The sequence below is a fragment of the Somniosus microcephalus genome, chromosome 27 (genome assembly GCF_052327205.1).
Source record: "Somniosus microcephalus isolate GS21.2 chromosome 27, FLI_Smic_1.0, whole genome shotgun sequence".
Taxonomy (NCBI): domain Eukaryota; kingdom Metazoa; phylum Chordata; class Chondrichthyes; order Squaliformes; family Somniosidae; genus Somniosus; species Somniosus microcephalus.
In genome coordinates, this window is record NC_141013.1 from 10,387,179 (window position 1) to 10,411,467 (window position 24,289).

Here is a 24,289-nt window from a genome sequence, read left to right on the forward strand (position 1 = left end):
CATGGCTGATCATCCAAATTCAGTACCCTGTCCCTGCCTTCTCCCCATATCCCTTGATCCCTTTAGCCTTAAGAAATATATCTAACTCCTTCTTGAATATATTTAATGAATTGGCCTCCACTGCCTTCTGTGGTAGAGAATTCCACAGGTTCACCACTCTCTGGGTGAAGAAATTCCTCCTCATCTCAGTCCTAAATGGCTTACCCCTTATCCTTAGACTGTGACCCCCTAGTTCATCGAAAGGCTCGATGCAAGGACACCAAGCTGGGTTCAAGCTCCGAGGTTACATTAAAAATAATTGGTAACCGTTTGCGCACTTGATGGTTTTTCCAGTTTTCAAATAAGGCAGGTTGGCCAAAAATACTCCATCAAATTATATTCGTTTTGTCACTAGGCTTAGCATAGAACATGCTATTTAACAAGTCACATTTAAGCCAGTGTGCTTTTAGTGTTGTGTAATGGTCTTAATCCATCCCTTCAAATTGCTCCCACACCACCACCACCACCACCACCACCACCACCGATAGACCTATAACCATCAGGACTGCAATTTGTTGTTGCTGCTGCAGCACTCTAGTGGATTAAAAAAAGTATACAGGGGAAAATTGGCTCGTGCCCCACTTTGGGGTGCTAACTTCGCGTGCCCTGAAAATGCTAGTGCCCCAAGCAGGAAGCGGAGCACTACTGGAAGCGCTCCCCCTCCCTCTTGGGGCGCTCCAGCTCAACCTCGCGGCGCTACGTGCCGAAGCTCCACGTGCGCCGGCACATCACACCGCGGTACTGCAGGCCCTCCTCCCCTGATTAAAGGGGAGGGGCCTTGCGCAGCGCAAACCTGGGCCCAGCTGTGCCACCGGGGAGCCGGCAAGAGAGCCTGGCACTCAAGAGTGGTGCCAGGCTGCCCGGTCGCGGCCGGAACCCCGCGGGAAGACGACAAAGAGGGCAGGTGCTGGCAGCGGCCAGCAAATAAAATGGCCGCCCGGCACCGCCCCTTTAAATATTGTCGCGTCCGGCAGTACGTCAGGGGCACGAGCGGGGCGCTGCGCACGGAGATGACGTCATCGCCGGAGGCGCTGCGGGGAACTACCGGCTACCGCTAACCTCCTGCTGAATTTCACGGGAGGCGTTAGTGGCGCCGCGCCCGAGCGCTAGTTGCTTTGCGCCTCCTTAGGGCGCTAACGGGAGGCGCAAAGAAACCAAATTTTGTCCCCATGTTCTCTGTATAAGGCAGACGCTGGAATTTATAACCTATGTCAAGCTGCCCTGATAGCTGAGTGACTCGTCCACTTCAGAGTCTGAGACTGGAGCCACTTGTAGGCCAGGCCAGGCTGGGAGGCAGGTTTCCTTCCCCAAAGGCAATTAGTGAGATAGCTGGTCTATTAATAAATGGTCATTTTTTAACCCACAAATTTACCAGATTTGGTAATATCAGATTTATTGAATTGAATTTCATAACTCATCATGGTAGGATTTGAACTCACGACCTCCGGGTTGCTCGTTCAGTACCACAGCCACTACACTACCACACCCATTTTCTAGTGTTATACGGCTCAACTTCTCTAGAGTTTGGAAGGCAGAATCCAGAATTGTGCTGCTGGGCATTTTCCACAGTTCAAGTGGGCCCAGCGTGAAAATTTCACACCCTGACCATCGCACGGGACTGCAATCCTAGTGACAAGACTGATTTGCGTATTTCAAAACGTAAACATGGAACTAAAAGAACCACATTGTGTCGCTGCACATTCCTTCCTTCAAGTGTGTTCCAATTTGTTTTTGGTTAAATAGTGGAGTTGTCAGAAAGTTTTAAAACATGGCAGTAATTAGTTGGGAAACAAAAGCAATGCCAGCGACTGCTGCTGGGAAGATTAGTAAAGCACTTGCAAAGAATAGCCCTGTTCTTGATTAATGAACCCTGTGTGGGGCACAGGCACATACTGTTACAACACTGAAACCTGGACCTCATCAGGCTACTGACCCTTCCTCTCCCTCACCACCCCCAGCACTCCCCATCTCGAGCATGGAAGAGATGGACAACAGAGAGCCACCAGCAGGACAGGGCTTAAGACTCGGAAAGGCACTCAGTAGTTCTATGGGTGCGAGCAGTTCATCAGTCCCTCACCCAGGTGACCATCATATGGGAGCCTAGGCGCTGAATGCTGGCCTGATTCCGCCTCACCAGACCCTACTTTCCAGGAGAGATCCCTGGATTAGCGCTCGGGAACGTGCCAAGTTCAACTGTAGTCATGGCTGAGATCAACTAACTCAGCACAGAGCAAGGGTGTAAAAAGGGATCTTTCCTGGTTTGTATGGGTCAGTCACATGCTACAAACTTGGCCACTGGGACAGTTGACAGTCACCTGTCTGCAACACCCGTTTTTTCCCTACAGCCCCAAGACTTTGGTTCGGAACGAAGTCTATTTAAAGAGTCAGTTTTTGGTCGGTCCCAATAGTAGTGCCATTGAACAGGCTTCAGTGAAATAACATTTATAGAAAAAAAACATCGACTGGAGGTGCAGCCAAACACTCAGTTTGTGTGAAAACAGAGCATGAACAGCCATTTTCTTGGGTTAAAATAAATATTAGTTTGGCTTTATCTTTTACCTTCTTCTATGAATTGGTGGCCTCTTTATGACGTCACCAAGCATTCTCACAGAACTGAAAACAAATTATGAAGATGAACAATCATTCGGTGGAGATAAGAAATGATGCAACAAAAAAAAGGATGAAAAGTTCTGAAGAATGAAAACCAGAAGAATAAAGAAAGCAAAACAATGAATATCAGCGAGGGGCAAAACTCACTGAAGGCACAAATCCTTCATCCAAGCCATCTGAAGGCCAGGATGTAAAATACACTGCAACTAAAACCACCCATTTCCTTCATGTGCTGTGATCCCATACTTCGTAGGCCTTACATGGCATGACAATGAATTTACAGCACAGAAACAGGCCATGCGAACTAACTGGTCCGTGCCAGTGTTTATGCTCCACACCAGCCTCCTCCCACCCTCTTCATCTCACTCCATCAACATATCCTATTCCTTTCTCCCTCATGTACTTATCTCGCTTCCCCTTAAATGCATCGATGCTGTTCGCCTCAACCACTCCCTGTGGGAGTGAGTTCCACATTCTAAACACTCTCTGGGTAAAGAAGTTTTTCCTGAATTCCTTACTGGATTTATTGATGACTGTCTTATATTCATGGCCCCTAGTTTTGGACTCCGCCCACAAGTGGAAACATCTTCTCTATGTCTACCCTATCAAACCACGTCATAATTTTGAAGACCTCTATTAGGTCACCCCCTCAGCCTTCCCTTTTCTAGAGACAAGAGCTCCAGCCTGTTCAATCTTTCCTGTAGTTCTAACCTCTTAGTTCTGGTATCTCTCAGGCCTTGCTGAAGTTAACTTAGTTGAGCATGAATCAGTAACGTTATCCATCGTGATCCCATTACATCATTCACAGCTGCATCACTGTGGTTGGAGTACTCGATCATAAAACTGGAAGGGATTCCATTTCTCTTTTGGTGGTGCGATTGAGCCCCTCCGGCACAGCGCTTGTTTCATGTTACCAAAAGACCGTGCGCACTACCCAATGATCGTGGGCTTGAGTTTCAGGATTTTCCACTCATTTAAACTCTCAGGTTCACGGCAAAACGAGGACCATTTTAATTTGGGACAGACAGCTAGACGGAGGTTCACTCTACTGAGCCTAGTGGATAGCGTAACCCCTTCCCACCACTACCTTGACATTTAAGAACCAAACATTTCCTCGGTAACCGTGGCTGATTCTTCTTCACCTCCTTCCCCAACATCACTTTGAAGGCCACCAAAGTTAAATGAGATGCAGAAGCAGAGAAAAGTGTACTAACGAAATTGAGGACTGCAATCATTTTTTTCCAGTGAATGTTGTATGGTTTAATTTCTTTGGTTGTAAAATGGAGCGCGGTCCGCTCCGAGTTGTAGTTGAATTAACCTATACATTCTGTGCTGCATGGACGTCCGCTCATTGCGAAGCCTTTTATTTTATAATGGCGCCATATTGTCCAATTGAATATTTGTGACTGCTGCTGGGTGGTGTGATGTCCCCCGATCCCCCCCGCCCCAGGACTCCCTTTTCACAGCCTACCTGCGTTGATTGATCTCCGTTTCGCTGCCTGTGTTTTTCCCGGGCCCCCAGCTGTGTCGTCGGAAGGGCGATAGCGACCTGATTAAAGGTCTGAAGGTGGGGGCTCGTGTGGGCACTTCAGCCACGCAGTCCTTTTCCTCTTCAGCCTCGCAGACTACGGGGCAGCCGTCGCCTTGCCCCGCCGACCCTCCACTGCTGTCCATCTCCTCCGTGCTGGAAAGGCTCCGCCTGTCATTATACTCTTTCATTTCCAAGGCAGCACCGGGTGGCAAGAACACGTCAACTTCGAGGGCTGCAGTCACCTCGGAGGGCTCAGAGTCCCCAACGGTTGAACTAGTTGTTGTGACACCACTAATTTCATACACTACATTCTGTGCAGCGTCAAACTGTAACACACAAAAAAAAAGGATATTAAATAAATAGTAGGGAATGGTAGCATTGTGGTTATTTTATTGGCCTAGTAATCCAGAGGCCTGGACTAATGATTCAGAGACATGAGTTCATAACCCCACCATGGCAACTGGGTAATTTAAATTCAGTTAATTAAATAAATCTGGAATTAAAAAGCTAGTGTCAGTAATGGTGACCACGGAACTACCGGATTGTTGTAAAAACCCATCTGGTTCACGAATGCCCTTTAGGGAGGGAAATCTGCCGTCCTCACCCGGTCTGGCCTATATGTGACTCCAGACCCACAGCAATGTGGTTGGCTCTTAACTGCTCTCTGGAATGGCCGAGCGAGTGACTCAGTTTTACCAAACAGCTACGACACACCACACGGACTGCAGTGGTTTAAGAAGGCGTCTCGCCACCACCTTCTCGAGGGCAATCAGGGATGGGCAGTAAATATCAGCCTTAGCAGCGATGCCCACATCCTGTGAATGATGAAAATAAAAAAAAATCTGGGTTCACATTTTTAATTGGTACATGTACTGTATGGTGTGGAACTAAGCCCCACAAGTGCAGAAGGATCCCAGATCCGATCCCTGGTCTGTGCTGATCTCAGCCACGGCAGCAGCTGGGGTGTTAGAATCTGTTTCAGGGCCCCTGGACTACAGAAGATGAAAAGAAATCAGTTGGTTTCTGCTCGATTGCTTTCCAGTGCGCATCCCCTCGCCACCCCCCACCATACTGCACTGAGGTGTCAGCCCAGATTATGTGCCCAAACCCAGTAAGGATTTCAGCAAAATCTAGGCCGACACTTCAGTACAGTACCGAGGGGAGTGCTGCATCGTGGGAGGGACTGTATTTCAGACTGAGACATTAAACCGAACCCCCCTCCGCCCCTTTGCCTTCTCAGGCAGATGTAAAAAGTCCCGGAGCACTATTTAAACAGCAACATGGAAGTTCGCCTGGTGTCCTGGGCAATACTCATCCTTCAACTAACACCATCAGAAAGACATCGCCTGGTTAACATTCAGTTGCCATTTGTGGGACAGTGCTGTGAGCAAATCTGGTTGCTGCGTTTGACAACAAAACAACAGGGACGACACTTCTAAAGTAGTCCACTGGGTGGAAAGCACTTTGGGATGTCCTGCAGATAAGAAAGGACTTGGACAAACGCAACCTCTTCCTTTGTTGAAAGGTGCTGGAGTGGGGGTTGGGGGGAGCAGCTCAACACCCAACGCAATGGCTGCATGACTGAATAGGCTGCTGACAATATCTAGACTCACACATAAAGGACAGTCATTTGGGCAAGACACCAGAGGGCTTTGTCTGAGTGGTCACTCTTCGCGTGTCGAAACATATCACAAGCAAGAGCTGTGGAGGAGGGGGGAGGGGGGAGGAAGAGAGAAATATTAGAGGGAAGTGAAAATGTTCTATTTTTATTTATTAAAAATAAATCAGCTGGACTTAATCTGTCAAACCGAATACCCAGATGTGATCCAGTGCAAGGACGGTGCAAGACAGGCCCAACACACATGAAGTAAGCCTAGATCCAGGTAAAGTCATCAAAATCACACCCTGTCACCAGGAACATCTTAAGTCTGTTGTAATTAGGTAGCACTGTAAAGTAATTAAATCTGATGTGGCTTTAGGACAGGACTGTGCAAACATTGGTCTCCCTGGGCCAAGCAGGTGTGTACTATGGAGTCTTGGGGGCTATATGTCGAGCGGGTATTACCCCTTTGGGGCAGTGTCTGCCCCTCCAACTCCGGCTTGACCCCAATCCATTTTACAGGGTTTGGGGTCATTGAGCATGCAGGGTGTGATCCCCACCAACACCAAGTCAATGAGGCAGTGCTGTAGCGAGACCACCACAGGTGCCAAGAAGTGGCGAGTGACCTTATAGGGGAAGAAAAGCCCCATAGATGGAAAAAGCTCCCTGCTTTGTAGACCTCTGGTGGGTTTGAGGCGGCAAGTCCAGCTCGTAAAGGTCAATTCCTTTGCATAAGAACATAAGAACTAGGAGCAGGAGTGGGCCATACTCAAGACTGCTCCGCCATTCAATAAGATCATGGCTGATCTTTGACCTTAACTCCACTTTCCCGCCCGATCCCCATATCCCTTGATTCCTCTAGAGTCTAAAAATCTATCGATCTCAGCCTTGAATATACTCAAAAGCTCAGCATTCACAGCTCTTTGGGGCAGAGAATTCCAAAGATTCACCACCCTCTGAGTGAAGAGATTCCTCCTCATCTCAGTCCTAAATGGCCAACCCCTTATCCTGAGACTATGCCCCCTAGTTCTAGACTCTCCAGCTAAGGGAAACAACCTCTCAGCATCTACCCTGTCAATTCCCCTCAGAATCTTAAATGTTTCAATGAGATCACCTCTCATTCTTCTAAACTCCAGAGGGTGTCGGCCCAATGTACTCAATCTCTCCTCATAGGACAACCCTCTCGTCCCAGGGATCAATCCAGTGAACCTTCGTTGCACCACCTCGAAGGCACGTATGCACTTTCTCAGATAAGGAAGTACATCTCAAATTACTGATACAGACAGAGCTTGGCATTCTGACTTAGGATTTTCGCACAAATGAGGCAACAGCATTGAAAATAGCCCTTTCTTCAAGGCTCTGAAAATTCAAAACAGGACAAATCAATCAGTAAGAAATCTAAGCACAAACAGAAGCGAGTTCCTTGAGTTTCAATGGCTGGATTGCTATGGTTTCGGGCGGGGGAGGGGAGGAGGGGTGCTACATGTGGCCCACGGGGCGCATGCTGGGAAGCCTCGTTTTAGTACACGTGCTCACATTACGTACACTGCCATCCAGTGCATGAAACTTTACAAGAATGAGAAGATTAAGAACAACGTGCAGTTAAATTGATTATTACCGCTGGAGGGACGTACTTCTACATTATAGATCTGACTTGTAGCTTATCTCAGCCAGGGCAGGAGTGGGGGGGGGGGGGGGGGGGCGGTGCGCGACATTCCACCTCGGAGCAGAAAAACTAAACTCAGCCAGGGGCCCCCGGTTGTATCAGCTCCTGCAGAAAAATGTTGGTACGTTGGGAGGACCAAGATCGGACTCTCTTCCACGGCCACAGCCTGCCAGCACTCCGTGTTTAGGCTGGAGAATGATCACGTCGGTGAGTGCTGATCGTCCCTGTGGAATGGTATTCCAGCAACTTTAGGAAAGGAGAAAAATGGGGATGAGGGAAAAGCCACCTGGAAAGTAACACTTTTAGTGAAAGTGACTGTTGGGAGCTGAAGTGTTGCCCAGAAACAGCTCAAGGAAATGCCTGCATGACTGATGGGCGACACAGAATAACACTGCTGTGGGAAAAAGTTACACTCAGAGTTTCAGACACTATAAAACGCCTCAAGATATATACAGATGAGGAAGATTACTTAACCTATCCTAGCTCAACCCTAGTTTCCTCATTGTAGCACCCAACTGTCCCTTAAATTATTTCAGGGTTTCTGTGCTCCCAAGAAGTCCATTCCACGTGTTGATCACTCCGACATAATCCTAAATTTAATCCTGAATCTGTGCCCCCTTATCCTACTGCCATGCTTTAGTGTGAAGTACCCTTCCAGATTTATTCTCCACCTTGTGACCTTACAATTGGTTTTGAAGTAAAAGTTAAGGACCTGAAACGTCGACTCAGTTTCTCTCTCCACGGAAGCTGCCCTGGGCTGCTGAGTTTTTCCAGCATCTTCTGTTGTTATTTCGCATTTCCAGCATCCGCAGTATTTTACTATTGGAAAATTTGGTTGCTTTGCGCCCCCCGTCAGCGCCCCGAGGGAGGATAGTGCCGGGCTCTTTTGCTGGCACCCTGCTCCCTGGTGGCCCAGCGGGGCCCCAGTGCGCGCTGCGCTAGGCCTCGCTCCTTTAACCAGGGGAGGGAGGCCTGTAGTACCCTGGCGTTACGCGCGTGGCGCTGTTGCACGTCGCGCCGCGATATTCCATGGGAGCGCCCCAAGAGGGAAGGGGAAGCGCTTCCAGTAGTGCCCCGCCTTCTGCTTGGGGCGCTACCATTGCATTTCGGGCACTGGGGTGCTAACTTTTTCAGGGCGCTAAAAGTAGTGCCCCGGCAAAGTTAGCGCCCCAAAGGGGTCGCGAGCCAATTTCCCCCCCACCCCCCCCAAATCCCTTATAAAACACACCCGGCAGTGTAAAAGTCTATAGGCTTCTATCACAAGACGGCGCATATTGGTTACTGGCACTCATGGTCCAGGCTCACACCTGAAGCAAAGTCACCAGAGGGCCTGCCAACACCTGCGGACCCACAACCCAACAACAGTCAATCTCTTGAGGGACGAGAAAAATCTCTCAGCTACGGCAGAATAAAAAACAAACAACTGTAAGTTGAGTTGTACGAATTTGGCCATTTCCCCAGGATTGGCGGCTGTTTTTTTTTTAGTTTTGACAGGAAGTTAGAATGACTCCTGAAGGTCAAAGGTAAACAATATGTTATGGGGTCCTGCACAGGATTAGTCGTTCCGTTTCACCCAGACACTACAGGATTGCGTTAGCCTTCGACCCACGGCAGCAATTCGAACTTCCTGTCAGGATGCAATGAACAGAGCCAAATCAGCTAATGAGAAGTGACTTGTGTGCCACCCTGTGGCTATTTCATGAGGGGGAAGGTCTATCGTTTAAAAGATTAAACTAGATGACAGATTATGGAGTTTGAGAGAAAACACAACTGCGGAGGTCTTATCCACTGTTCACGGTGAGAGCAACATGAGTCAATAACATTAGTGGATTCCCTGTGATTTTGTTCACGGTGACTCAGAGGTTGCTATGTTTCCTGATGTGGGCCAGTTATACCTTGTTGCTGCCCTCCTCCCCCAACAAGTGTTCCCCCTCCAAGAGAGGGAATCGCTAGGTTTTCCAACGCTTCAGGATTGCCCTGGGGTCTCACAGGAATTAAAGATGAATCTCCTGCACACTGCTGTGAGCAACCCAGGAGACAAATCATCAGGGGCATTCAAAAAATGGTGTGTCTTGTTTCCATTGTCTTGGATTGCTTTTGTTTTATTATTTATAAAAGTATTGGCGATTTGGGGGGGGGGGGTGGTGGAGGAGAAAGGCTGGTTGGCAGGGGAGGGCGGCTGGAGGTCACGTGGGATGAAAGCTTCAGGAATGCGGACAACCAGAATTGACAACCCGAGGAATCGAGTGCCCAGTGACTCTAGCTGGAAGGTGCTGGGAGGGTAGGGAGAAAAAGAGTGGGGGGGGGGGCAATGGTGGTATAAGTGCTAGTGAGGAGATTAAAAAAGCCTCGACAGATGGGAGGGAGAACTGGAAGGACAAAAATAAAGACCGTTTTCTGCACCAAGTACTGTAACTGGAGAAGTTAACCTAGAGAGTTAAATGACAAAGCAATTTTACTTCAGTTCTTTTGACGCATTAATACCGATGGCACATCGTCAGGTAATCAACCCACACGAACTGGAACGGTTGTTGTCAAAACAAATAAATGACTAATATTTATGCTTATGCTTTCTACCAACAGAAAACTCATTTTCCAGTGTGTTTTTATTTATGGGGAATTGAAGTTGAACGCTCACTTCAGCTCGGTGCAGCGAAAGCCTCGGTCTGGATCAATAACAATACACAACGGAGACCCAAGATTTCCAGGGAGTGCTAAAAAAAATAACGCTGGTAAGGGCTGCTGCAATTTAACGTCAGTGTCACTCCTGTTTCTACCACATGCAAAGAAGAAGAAAAATAAAATGGGAGCTTCAGAAATGTGTTTCCCTTTATTAGTGTTTAACTGCGTTTCAATTCAAATGCAGCCAACGTTTGCCACCGATGAGAGCATCTCCTCGGCATTTTCCAAATGCTCTTGGCAACCGCACCTGCAGTATAAATGCTGGAATTCCTGAGGCATTGGTTCAAACAATGCAGCACACATCGGGTAGCCCCAACATAGCGACTTTCATTTGTACTGCTCTGTTTATTATTGCTTTGCTATCCTTCTAATCTCCTCTTTTGCTCTCCTCCGTGGGGTGGGGGGAATTAAAAAAAAAATTCGTTCATGGGATGTGGGCGTCGCTGGCAAGGCCAGCATTTATTGCCCATCCCTAATTGCCCTTGACAAGGTGGTGGTGAGCCGCCTTCTTGAACCGCTGCAGTCCGTGTAGTGATGGTGCTCCCATGGCGCTGTTAGGGAGGGAGTTCCAGGATTTTGACCCAGTGACGATAAAGGATCGGCAATATATTTCCAAGTCAGGATGGTGTGTGACTTGGAGGGGAACTTGGAGGTGGTGGTGTTCCCATGCGCCTGCTGCCCTTGTCCTTCTAGGTGGTAGAGGTCGCGGGTTTGGGAGGTGCTGCCGAAGAAGCCTTGGCGAGTTGCTGCAGTGCATCTTGTAGATGGTACACACTGCAGCCACGGTACGCCGGTGGTGGAGGGAGTGAATGTTTAAGGTGGTGGAGGGAGTGAATGTTTAAGGTGGTGGATGGGGTGAATGTTTAAGATGGTGGATGGGCCGCTACTCTTGGCCTCAGCGCCCTTGGGCTAAGGAGAAGAGCCAATTACTACTGAGTGACCCTAATGGAATGGAAGTGCGTGTCCGATCTACGGCTCATAAGCGCTCGTGATTCTGGGACTTAGAGGGTTAAATTATGAGGGCAGGTGGCATAAACTTGTATCCCCCTTGAGTGTAGAAGATTGAGGGGTGATCGGATTGAGGTGTTTAAAATATTAAAGATATTCGATAAGGTAGATATAGAGAAATTACTTCCTCTGATGGGGGAAATCAAGAACGAGGGGACACAATGTTAAAATTAGAGCCAGGCCACTCAGGAGGCAAATCATGAAGCACTTGTACACACAAAGGGTAATAGGAATCTGGAATTCTCTCCCCCAAAAAGCAGTGGCTGTTGGGACAATTGGAGCTTTCAAGACAGACATCGATAGATTTCTGTTGGGTAAAGGTATCAAGAGACATGGGGGGGGGGGGGGTGGTGGGGGTGAAATTCAGTTACACCCGGTTTGGGGGTGGTAACCAAATTAGCACCCGGGGCGACAGTACCGCCCTGGCCGCTAAATTGGGGTTACCGCCTCGGCGAGGAAGCGGAGTGCTATCTTGTGCGCGCCACTTCCTCTCAGGGTGGTGCATGGGGTGCAAAGCGTGGTAGCGCCGGAGCATTACTCGGCCGCGCCTCGCAGCACTGTCGCGTTTCAGCGCCACTCCCCTCCTGTTAAAGGGGAGGGCCGCTGCGCACTCTGCAGGCCGTTTGACGGCCTCCACTAGCCCACCAGGGAGGTGCGGTGTTATGACCGCAGCCCGGCACCGAGACGCAGTGCCAGATGGCGTGATGGGGGCCACGGACCACGCTAAGAGGGGCCGACCAAAATTTAAAATGGCGGCACAGGGCGCAGCCAGACCACCCCTTTAATTAGTGCCCCATCAGCGGTGTGGGGCTCGGCTCGCGACCCGCGAGTCTGTCGCTGACACCGCCCGTGACGACCTCGCGGGGCGCAGCCGAATTTCGGCCGCGGGGCACTAAGGGGTTGCGTCGCTCGCTGATGACGTCATTGCCAGTGGCGCAGCAGCCCGGGGTGGTACTGGCGGGGGTGCGCCACTGTCGGCTAGCGCCTCAGTAGCGCCCCGCCAAATTTCTCGGCAGGCGCCATTAGCGCCCCCGCCCGGGCAATAAGCCCTTAGCACCCAGAGAGGTGCCAACGGTGGGCGCAAAGGAGGCGTTTTTCACCCCCATGGAATCAAGGCGAGTAAATCTTGTTGAGGTACAGATCAGCCATGAGCTAATAGAATGGCGGAGCAGGCTCGAGGGGCTAAATGGCTTACTCCTGTTTCTAATGTTCCTTCGAAATCCAGAAAAAAGTCTTATTGGCTTTTATTTTTCCTTTCGTTCAAATTTTGAGGGGCTAGAGGCTTGGAAAGGGCAGGTTTTAGCATTATTGCCTCAACAGTGTTTAAATCCAAAATCAGGATCGGTTAAAATCAGAAACTCGAGATATACACAAATTAATGGGAACAGGGATTAACACTTTACACGTGGCATCCATGGGTCCAACAATGACAATAACTTGGGACACCTCTAGTGCAGATATCAGGCAAGGAGAGAGTTGGGTTCAGTTATGATGCCCTTCACAGTTGGACTCACTCTCTAGGTTCACATAAGGAATGGGCAGAGTACTGGATGGTAACCTTCATACTCTTGCGTAATTCAGCACCTTTAGGAGAAGAACAAAAAAAAAATCTACCACTAACAGAATGAGGGAAAAGATCTTGAAACCCAATCTCCGAGTTATTTCCAGTCAGCACGGTTAGTAATTTAGTGAATCAGTAGCCAAGCGGACATCTGCATTGCTACTTTCTCCCCCCACGCTTTTAGGAAAATCTTTGCCTCAGCTTACAGAAGGTTCCCACATGAGAATAGTCAGGCAAGTCAGCTGTTGCTACTTCTTGTGCCCATTATTAAAAAAAAAACAGATTTAATAAAAATTGTACAGACAACCTGAGAGTACAGTGAGGTGAATCAAGATCAGTGATATTTTCACAAAGGCACCTCACAAAAGAGGAGATTTCGGGAGAACAACTCACTACTTGTGAAAGAGACTTTTTTAGATGAATATTAGATGGAAGCATTCCCTAAAGGAGCAGTCTGAATGAAGAGTGAAGACACATCTCTGTTAAAAAAAAAAGGAAAGAAATGAAAGAAGGAAAGGAAGGAAGGAAAGGAGAAAGAAAGACTTGCATTTATATAGCCTCTTTCACGACCACTGGACGTCTCAAAGCGCTTTACAGCCAATGAAGTACTTTTTGAAGTGTAGTCACTGTTGTAATGTGGGAAACGCGGCAGCCAATTTGCACACAGCAAGCTCCCACAAACAGCAATGTGATAATGACCAGATCATCTGTTTTATGTGCTGTTGATTGAAGAATAAACATTGGCCAGGACACCGGGGATAATTCCCCTGCTCTTCTTTGAAATAGTGCCGCGGGATCTTTTACGTCCACCCGAGAGAGCAGACGGGGCCTCGGTTGAACATCTCATCCGAAAGACGGCACCTCCGACAGTGCGGCACTCCCTCAGCACTGCACTGGTGTGTCAGCCTAGATTTTTGTGCTCAATGACGCGGGAACTTGAACCCACAACCTTCTGACTCAGAGGCGAGGGTGCTGCCCACTGAGCCACAGCTGACGCCTTAAGATAACTACTTGTACCATCCAATGTTGGGCCTGCATTAATAAGTTGAATTAAAAAATATATACATATATGTATTTCTTTAAGTTCAATCGGAAGAGTGATCCCCATCTGTTTGACATTAAAAGCCACAACTTTCTCTTTCCATTAACACACTGATAGCTTTTCAGGACGGGTTCATAAACTGATGCGACAGCAGCTTGCATTTACATTGCACCTTTAATGTCAAAAAACGTCCTAAGGTGCTTCACAGAGGTGCAATCAAAGAAATAAATGATCAGAGAGACGCAGGAGAAATTAGATGGGGGGTGTGCCCAAAAAAAAAGCTGGGCATAAGAGGTGAGTTTTAAGGAGGGTCTTGAAGAGGGAGGTGGAGAGGCTGAGGGGTTTAGGTATGGAATTCCAGAGCATGGGGCCTATGCAGCTGAAGACACGGCTCCCAATGGAGGGGTGATAGAAGGAGGAGATTCACAAGAATCTGGAGTCAGACAAACTGACTATGGGAGGGGATTGGGGGGGAGGTTTGGAAAGAAGGGAAGGAAGAGCTTGTAGCAGTGGAGTTTGGGACAGGGATGGGACAACGCCATGACGGTGGTTTAAACACTAGGGTGAGTATTTTGAAATTGGGGTGTTGGGTGACCGGGAGCCATTGGAGGTCCACAAGGACAGGAGTGATGGGTAGTGCGGGACAAGACAAGAGCAGTAGAGTTTTGGATGAGCTAATGGTTACAAAGGGCGGAGGATGGCCAGGAGAACATTAGTTGAGTCTGGAGTTGACGAAGGCATGGATGATGGTTCCAGCAGTCGAGAGGCTGAGCAAAGGGGTATAGGCTGCCGATATTCCGGAGGGGGTAAGTGAGCAGTCTCTGTGATGGAGAGGATATGGGCTCGGAAGCTCAGCCTAGGGGTGAACTGAATGCCGAGACTGCGAATAGTCCTGTTCAGCCGGAGACGGTGGCTGGGGATGGGGGGGAACGGAGTTGGTGGCGAGGTTATGGGGTTTGTGTGAAAACTGAAGGCGATAATGCCCCATTTACATTATGAATCTGCTGCCAACAAAATACAACCAGGCTTCTGTTGTCTTGAATGTGTGGACGAGGCAACATTTGTCTACAAACAAGAGGCACTGTACATCATTTATAATTATATGAAGCATTTTGAGACATGTCTGAGAGACTTGATAAGCAGCTCTCTAAACACAAGTCTCTCCCCCCCCCCACTGGAAGTACTTATGATGTTGCATTGCATTGAAAGTACAAAGGCATGTTTATGACCTTCTCTCTCGTGGCTGTGGCTCTAAGATTCTGGGCGATTGGGGGCGGGGGGGGGGGGGGGGGGGTAGGTGAAGAAAGGTCGTACACACCAGTTTAATGGCTGGGAGCTCAGACCCCTCGCCCTTGCCCTCTCCCCCTCCCTTCCTGTGGCTAAAATAATGCCAGTGGCAGCCTTGGCTGTTAGATCCATGCTCCCTCCCCCCCCCACCCCCAGAGGCTGAGCTACAACATAAGTGGGTTATTAAAGCAGTAATCTCTGGATTTCTTGTAAGACTGCCAGTAGCGCAATCTGGTTCTATTATTGCAACCTGCTTTAGATGCACACATGGCTGTTATTAACATAGTTCCTCCCACAACATTCTGGCCTGTCCTAAAACTAGGAACGGCAGCAAGAAGTCGGCTAAATGCATTGATTGAGGCTACACAAAAATAATCATTCTTTCATTTATGCAGCACTTTACACCAGATCATGGAACGCATACGTTGTTGTTTGGTTGGGAAATATGCCGGCAATTCCTCACAAACAGCGTTAATTAAGGAAAGAATTTTGCCAGGACATCAGTATAGAACTCCCTTTAATTGAAAATACTTCTTGCTTTCCCTTTGCGGATATAGTTGAACACCCAGCTAAACAGACCTTCAGCTCCGTGCCTCATTCCAAAGGTGTGTGCTGAAGCACAAAACCAACGACAAGGCAACAGAAGTAGCGCAGGTTCAACCCTCTTGTGCTGCACAATAAAAAGGACTCGCATTTATATAGCGCCTTTCACCACCTCAGGATGTCCCAAAGTGCTTTACAGCCAATGAAGTATTTTTGAAGTGGAGTCACTGTTGTAATGGAGGAAATGCGGCAGCCAATTGGCGCACAGCAAGCTCCCACAAACAGCAATGCTGATAATGACCAGATAATCTGTTTTTGTGATATTGATTGAGGGATAAATATTGGCCCCAGGACATCGGAGATAGCTCCCTTACTCTTCTTCGAAATAGTGCCGTGGGATCTTTTACGTCCACCTGAGAGAGCAGACGGGGCCTCGGTTTAACGTCTCATCTGAAAGACGGCACCTCCGACAGTGCGGCACTCCCTCGGTACTACACTGGAGTGTCAGCTAAGATTTCTGTGCTCAAGTCCCTGGAGGGGGACTTGAACCCACAACCTTCTGACTCAGTGCTACCCACTGAGCCACGGCCAGATACCCAGAGCAAGTGAGGCAAACTGACCAGACATTGGCCAATGCCGCTCTACAACCAGTTTTTAAAGAGGCCGCCACTTAAGTCAGGGATGTGAAAAAGCTACTGAGCCCATCGAAGCTCCTCCTCCTGGCACTTTAAGGCTCCCCTCTCAGCATCCAGCTCTATTTGGAACAACCAGAATATTTTTTGTCTTTACTACATTGCGCACATTTTAAAATCTTTTCCAGGGCACACTCCCAAAACATAGCTTGATAACGAGGTTGAGAGAAGCTAAAAACTTGCCTATGAAAGCAATCGAAATACAAAAGCTGAAGAATGTCGGAGAAAGAAGGAAGAAACTGTCAAAATGTACTTTTGTTAATTTTGATGTATACTCTCCTACCCTGGCCAACACTGAAATAATAACCTGGGTTTACTTTATCTATAACATTTAATATTTCAATGAGGTTCCCATCTTTCCTAGACCGTGAAGCTGAACCTTCTTTAATCTTTCTCCTTCAGATGAGACTTACATAGAAACAGAAGATAGGAGGAGTAGGCCATTCGGCCCCTCAAGCCTGCTCCGCCATTCAATGAGATCATGGCTGATCATCCAAATTCAGTACCCTGTCCCTGCTTTCTCCCCATATCCCTTGATCCCTTTAACCTTAAGAAATATATCCAACTCCTTCTTGAATATATTTAATGAATTGGCCTCAACTGCCTTGAGTGGCAGAGAATTCCACAGGTTCACCACTCTCTAGGTGAAGAAATTCCTCCTCATCTCAGTCCTAAAAGGCTTACCCCTTATGTTTAGACTGTGACCCCTGGTTCTGGACTCCCCCGCCATTGGGATCATCCTTCCTGCATCTAGTCTGTCTAGTCTCATTAGAATTTTATAAGTTTCAATGAGATCATTCTTCTAAACTCCAGCGAATATAAGCCCAATCGACCCAATCTCTCCTCATATGTCATTCCTGCCATCCCAGGTATCAGTCTGGTGAATCTTCACTGCACTCCCTCCATGGCAAGAACATCCTTCCTCAGGTAAGGCGTCCAAAGCTGCACACAATACTCAAGGTGTGGTCTCACCAAGGCCCTGTACAACTGCAGCAAGACATCCTTGTTCCTGTACGCGAATCCTCTCGCTATGAAGGCCAACATACCATTTGCCTTCTTAACCGCCTGCTGCACCTGCATGCTTACCTTCAGCGACTGGTGCACAAGGACACCCAGGTCTCGTTGCACTTCCCCTTCTCCCAATCTATTGCCGTTCAGATAATAATCTGCCTTCCTGTTTTTGCCACCAAAGTGGATAACCTCGCATTTATCCACATTATACTGCATCTGCCAGGCATCTGCCCAATCACCCAACCTGTCCAAATCATACTGGAGTTTCTCGGCATCCTCCTCACAGCACACACGCCCACCCAGCTTTGTGTCGTCTGCAAACTTGGAGCTATTACATCTAGTTCCCTCATCTAGATCATTAATATATATTGTGAATAGCTGAGGTCCTAGCACCGACCCCTGCGATACCCCACTAGTCACTGCCTGCCACTCGGAAAAAGACCCGTTTATTCCAACTCTTTGCTCATGTCTGCCAACCACTTCTCTATCCAAGTCAGTACCTTACCCCCCAATCCCATGTGCTTTAATTTTACATGCTAATCTTGTTGCTCTTTCCTGTATACCTTGGCATAGGTGATCAAAAGGAAACACTAAGGCCTCGAAATTGAGTTTGCGCTGCGCCAGGGCTTTAGCGCCGGAAGTTAGCGCCGGCGCTAAGTCCCTTTGCGCGCGCCAAAAATTCAGTAGCGCCGCGCCCAAATGGCTGCCGGCGCTACTGAAGGGTTTTAGCGCCTGAAAACTGGCGCAATGCGCCGCATTGCGGTGCTATTCCGGCGCTGCGGCGCCCGCTGCGGTGCGGCAGGCTCGGGAAGTGCAGGCCTCCTCCTTCCGTTGAGGAGCTGCCTGCACCCGGCCGCGGCCCGCGCAAATCTCTGCAAAAATGAGCCCGGCACCTCGGACAAGTGCCGGGCTTGCATCTGTTCCGGGGGGGGGGGGGGGGGTGGAGAAGTCCGGGGAGGGAGCTGCGGGCAGGCGGCCGGCGGGAAAGCGGCCGGCCGCCGCGCCTCCTTAAAGCGCCGGCGCAGACTCCGGCAACACTCGTTTGCCGGAGTCTTAGTTGCGGCTGCCACTGGCGAGGCGGCCGCAACTGAATTTCGGCTTGGGGCCAGGTTACCACGGCAACCGGGACGCTGCGCACACCGATGACGTCATCGGTGCCGGCGCAGCGCTACCGGTCTACCGCCGCGGAAGGGCCCCAGGCAATTTAGGAACCGGCGCCAATTGCAGCGCTAGGCCCTCTAGTGCCGCAAAATCGGTGCTAAGGGCACTGAATTTCTAGGCCTAAGTATGGTTAAGAAAAGCGACCTAGCTTCAAAATAGTTCCTTATCACCTCTCTCAAACATTTGAAGTGCTTCGCATCCAAATCACTTTAAAATGCAGTGCGGCAAATGTGGCAACCATGTTGAACACAGCAAGATCCCACATGCAGCAGCGAGATGGATGAACGACCAGTCAATCTGTTTTTTTTGGGTGGCGCTGAGCGAGACGAATGCTGACCAAGACTGCAGGAACAACTCCCTGCTCTTTCTCAAACCAGACTCGAACCGCGTCAGGCTGACCCACATTATAAAGCATCAGCATAACTTATACAGATTTCGAGGCAAAACGTAACCTGGTTAATGGTTGGCAGAGAGCCCACTGGTGCACCAACACACTGGGCCTCTGCACTACCCCAATGAGCTCCTCGCTTTCAAACAGACCCAAGAAGCTGAACTAGTATAGACAGGCAAGGCCTCTATCTCATTCGAAGGACAGGAGATCTCACAATGCAGCATTCTCTCAGAACTACGATAGCAAAATACTGCGGATGCTGGAAATCCGAAATAACAACAGAAGACGCTGGAAAAACTCAGCAGGCCAGGCAACATCCTTGGAGAGAGAAACAGAGTCAACGTTTCGGGTCAAAACCCTTCCACAGAACGGAGAAAAAAAGGCAGGAAATGAAACAGATTAAAAGGCAGTTTGGGGGCTGGGAAATGGGGGAGGGGATGAAAGAAGAGACATTAAGAGATATTCAAGGTGAGACGAGATGGTAATAGGACAGGTAAAGAAACAAACAATGGCTCTAGATGAAGTGTGAAATGCACTGGCAGAGTGAGAGACAGCTGCCATGTGGGAGAGAGAAAGGAAAAGGCACAAAACAAAAGTGGATAAAAAATATAAAAATATAATAGGGGCCGAGGTTATGATCTGAAATTGTTGAACTCGATATTGAGTCCGGAAGGCTGTAAAGTGCCTAATCGGAAGATGAGGTGCTGTTCCTCGAGCTTACGCTGAGCTTCCGTGGAACAATGCAAGAGGCCGAGGATGGTGAGGTCTGAGTGGGACTGGAATGGTGAATTGAAGTGACAGGCGACCGGAAGCTCGGGGTCACCCTTACGGACTGAACGGAGGTGTTCCGCAAAGCGGTCACCCAATCTCAGAACTACACAGACGTGTCAGTCTAGATAATGTGTCTTCGTTATACGGAAAGGTAAATGGAGTAAAATGTTAGAATTATAAAACAACTGAAGAGCATCATTACTGTAACTATTTTCTCATTCGTATTGTTCTTCATTGACTGGAGCAATTATCATTGGCTCAGCATTTTTACCCTCCTCATTAGTACCAGGACTGAAGGTTGGATAGAGTTTTCCATTGAAAGTGTAGGTGAAAGTGTGCAGATGGGACATGGCTCGATTCTGGGGAGTGCAGCTTAAACCTACAATCTTCTGACTCAGAGACACTGAATAGTTCGGGTTGTAGCTGCAGTTCTGAGAGAGTCCTGCATGGTGAGAGTTCCTGTCCTTCAAGTGAGATAGGAGTCCCTGCCCATCTATACTAGTGCTGCTTCTTGGGTCTGTTCACCAGTTCCCCAAGCAAAGTTGTAGGCTCATCTTTTCGTGGGTCTGCCAAGATAAAGGAACCAAATTTAGCAATGTAAGCGTGCATACTGTGAACCAAACTACAGAAGGAGCAACTGTAATAGTGTCTACAGACTTGAACCAAGTCAAGCTGATCTACATTATAAAGCATTAGCTTAATTTTTTATAGACTTGTATTCTGTTCTGGCTACATATCCTACCATTACATTTGTTAATTTAGTCTTGGGAACAAAACCCAGGGCTGGCCAATTGTTGGCAGATAACCCACTAACACTGGTCCCTAGCACCACCACAATGAGATACTAGGACCTAAGAAACAGAACCAAACTAGTTAACACTGCAACTGAAGTTTGCAAAGAATAAGCGCACTGTTTAATGACTTCATCTGCTGCGACCCACGCACCAACTGAAGTTGCCACTTTAAAGAGTTGGCTTGATGAACACAAGGCTTCTTTACCAATAGTAGCATGTTCATTAAGTCAAAGGATAAAAAAAAATTTAAATCTCAAAATGTTTTCATTATCCTTCAAAGTTAGTGATACTGGCTAACTATTTTAGACCGTAGGCGGAATCAGAAAGGAACTGGACTAACACAAGGACCATGGTATGGCCTGCATACAGGTTGACTATCCCTTATCCGAAAACCTTGGGACCAGCTGTGTTTCGGTTTTCGGAAATTTTCGGATTTCAGAAGGTATTATTTCAGACTGGGAAACTCTGAACATTAAATTAATTTGGTAATTAGCATTTGTATTTAATATAAATTTTAAAAGTTCAGGCTACCTCTTGCAACTGTTCCGTGTCTCATTCCCCTTCCTGCTTCTCTGTGCTGCCGCTCCCAGTCTGTTTACAGCTCCCCCTGCTCCGTATCTGAATTCCTTGACTTAGCGGGGGTCTGGGGCTCGACTGCCGCCGCCAGTTGTGGGAAAGCCGGATATCGGCTGACTCCTACGCTAAGCTGGCCCGCAAATCATGTCAGAAAAGCATCGGCCGCGTCGGGTCATGTTTGGCGCCACTCGGGTTATGTCGTGCGCACGACTTACGCTCCACAAAAAAACTTTCGATTTTCAGAAGTGCAGATAAAGGATAGTCTACCTGTACTTGCTCAGCCAGCGACATCAATCGCCTTTAACAGCACAATGTCAGAGAACACAAGCTAAAATTTAAGAAGTTTGGAGTACGAAGGGAACTCACGCAGAACTATTTCACCCAAAGGGCAATAGGTTGTAGAATAAGTTACATGGATCTGTCGGTGCGGAGCAGACCCGACACCCAGCGGCGGGCGACCCAATTCAGGTAATTAGTGGCTTGCTTAGAGCCACTGAAGAATGATTTTCAGTTCACCTTTTGCATTTGACAGCTCACCCATGGGGTCCACGCTGGTCATGGACCATGCCTGTCAAGCTGAGGTGGGAGTTCAGTGGCCATTGAATCAGCTGTTGAGTTGACAGCTTCAAATATAAAGTATAAGCTCCCATTTTAGAGATATCGTCCCTCAGCCACAAGCTGTTCCTCATTGCATTTCCACAACAGATTCCACATGCTGCTAGTCTTTACACAAGTCTCCATCCAGTCTGACCTCATTATCTCTCTCACCATTGACAGATCGCTTCCGTCATCTCTACTTCACCTGCCATCTATTCCATCAGCATGGGTGCCCTTTATACTCCCTCACCTTGGTCCTCAGAATCCCACCACGATCAGCCCCAACACCAGCAGCACCACCAACTTTCTCTGCAATCACCTGATGCTGCACAGGACAGAGGGCATCAACACCCGAGCACATTGCTGCCCAGGAGGCCAGGGCTGGCCTCGCCATGGCCAAATTTACTTTACTTGACGCTGTACACCCTGGCTGCCACATGATGCGCCAGGTTGGCACCACCCCACACCAACACCATAAAGCATCCCTACAATGCCCAAGCCATTCCTTTCACACTCATCAGCATTGCAGGGGGTACCATTATGTCTCACCATTCACTGCAACTCACTAAGCCACTTCCAAAGGTGCACACAAATCTGTCTAACGCAAAGTGTTGAAAATAAAGGTTTCAATGTTTGACACCACATTAACAGAAACTTTACATCAGCATTGCATAAAACACCCTTGTGTGTTGTTAGTTGATATAATTGCACTAGGATGAAGGTGAGTATGAGGGGTGGCTAGTGAGATGGGGATGTGATAATATAGATAGAAAGGGGTGGGTGGAGGTCCAAAGTAAGTTGGTGTGAGTAAAGATGTGCAGGAGTAGGGTAGTGAAGGCAGAGTGATGGGGATGTGATGAGAGGCACAGCAGGATGAGGTTGAGTGTGGCTTTGTACTAATGTTTTGGGATCTACTGAGATCATTGAAAGGTTTGCGCCACTGCAGCCTGGTCCTCCTGACGACATCCTTGCTTGTGCCCTCCTCTGCAATGTGCAACCAGGCTGTGTTGGTCTCCTGGGGAGGTCTCTTCTGCCCATGGGAAGGGAAGAGAACCTCCCTGTATGCTGTGACTCCCTCCATAAGCATATGGAGTCATGGGAGAGCCTGGGTGCAGCCCTGTGCCTTTGTGCAGTCATGGTCAGTGTTTGCAGCACCTCAATGCAGTAGAACACTGACAGCACAAATGTCTAAATAAATTTGGAGAATGGTCCCTTTAAGGAAACCAGCTGATGATGCGTCACCAGACCCGCTTTCTCTAATTGGCCGGGAAATACGTGCTGGGCGGGCTTAACAAGCCCCATCAAGGGAAATTCATTTCACAGAGCGGTATGGAGCTAGCAGCGGGGTCAGGATCCGCCACCGATGTCGCCCACCACGGCCAACAAAATCGCGGCCCATGTGTATGCACCAGACGGAATAACTCAAATTTAATACAACGCAGGAGTGAGAAAATGGCAACTGTTCAAGCTTTGTTCTTGCACTTTATACCATTGTTTCAAACTTTCAAAGAGTTACCCTACACACACACACCTTTCAGTCTACGCCCTACACACACCTTTCAGTCTACGCCCTACACACACACCTTTCAGTCTAAACATTACTTTCCAAGTAACATAATGCAGTTTGTACATCACCCTCCATACATGTTTCATCTCCTGCATTATCGTCAACATAACACGCGCTAACCTGCGCTGTATCCTCATACTTTGATTGAGCGTTATCCTCACGCTCTGCCCGTGTGTTACCCTCCGTGCAAGACGCCGCAGCCTATGCGTTGCCTGCCACGTGACATGCCCCAGCCTGCACGCTACTCTCTACACAACCTTCTCCAGCCCATGTGTTACCCTCCACGTAACACGCCCCAACCTGTGCATTATCCTGTAGAGCAAGAAGATAACATACAAGCAAAGCACGAGGATAACGCACATGTTAGCATGTGTTATGTTGAAGGTAATGCACGGTGTTGCATGGTGGGTGGTGTCTCAGGCCACATTACCCTCCACAAATCAGGCCACAGCCTGCAAACTGCCCTACGACAATAAGAGCTGACCTCTACTCAACAATACCAGCAGCCAGCTATCACAAGACCTACAGCTGAGGCCTCCTGAAGGTTTACATTCATCTCCATCCCCTATTCAGGTAGGCATGGAGACTCTGCTCAGCAATTCCCAACATCAGCATGGCCCAGACTGTAAAGATAGTTGGGGTGGGGGGGAAGAAGAGAAGGATGAATCCACAGCATTTCAAAAGGAAGAGGAGTGGACGAGTTGAAAGCCAAGCTAAGTGAGCAAGAATCGTAGACAGTGAGTCTCACTTCCAAAAACGGAAAAACGGGCTGTTCATTTTTATTTTAAGCTGACTTACCCAGTGCTTGTAAACTTTGAAAATGAACTGTTACTTTCATTTCAGTTTGTAAACATGCCCGTAACCAGTAGAGAGTCCCAGCTGGAGCTACTGCTAATAAACCTTGCAGTATTCCAATGTGTTTCAAGTTTAACTTTCCTATCACTTCTAACAGGAGCATTCAATATTTTTTTTTGTTGGCAATCATGAGCCATTTAGGCACACATCATGAAGCCTTGCAGGCCACTTCAAAGTTTAAATCCATGCTCATATTCATATTTCGGATACAGCGTTAATATCGAGATGGTTAGTGGGACCATGGAAAAGCACCAAGAACAGGCCTTTCCAAATCTTCAAGCCCACAAAATTCAGACAACAGAAAG

General features: G+C 48.3%; 1 protein-coding gene across 5 annotated transcripts in view; it reads right to left on the minus strand.

Annotated features, from left to right (window-relative positions):
- Positions 1-24,289, minus strand: part of LOC147099964 (A-kinase anchor protein 13-like) — a 482,784-nt gene that overhangs the window by 119,220 nt on the left and 339,275 nt on the right. For 4 of the 5 annotated variants that reach the window (XM_085968508.1, XM_085968507.1, XM_085968505.1 and 1 more), the window contains exons 12-13: positions 4,121-4,506; positions 2,599-2,652 (exon numbers count right to left, since the gene is read on the minus strand). In XM_085968508.1, the coding sequence (XP_085824634.1) occupies positions 2,599-2,652; positions 4,121-4,506 (440 nt within the window). The remainder of the gene's footprint in view (positions 1-2,598; positions 2,653-4,120; positions 4,507-24,289) is intronic. The other variant, XM_085968506.1, reaches the window with a different exon arrangement.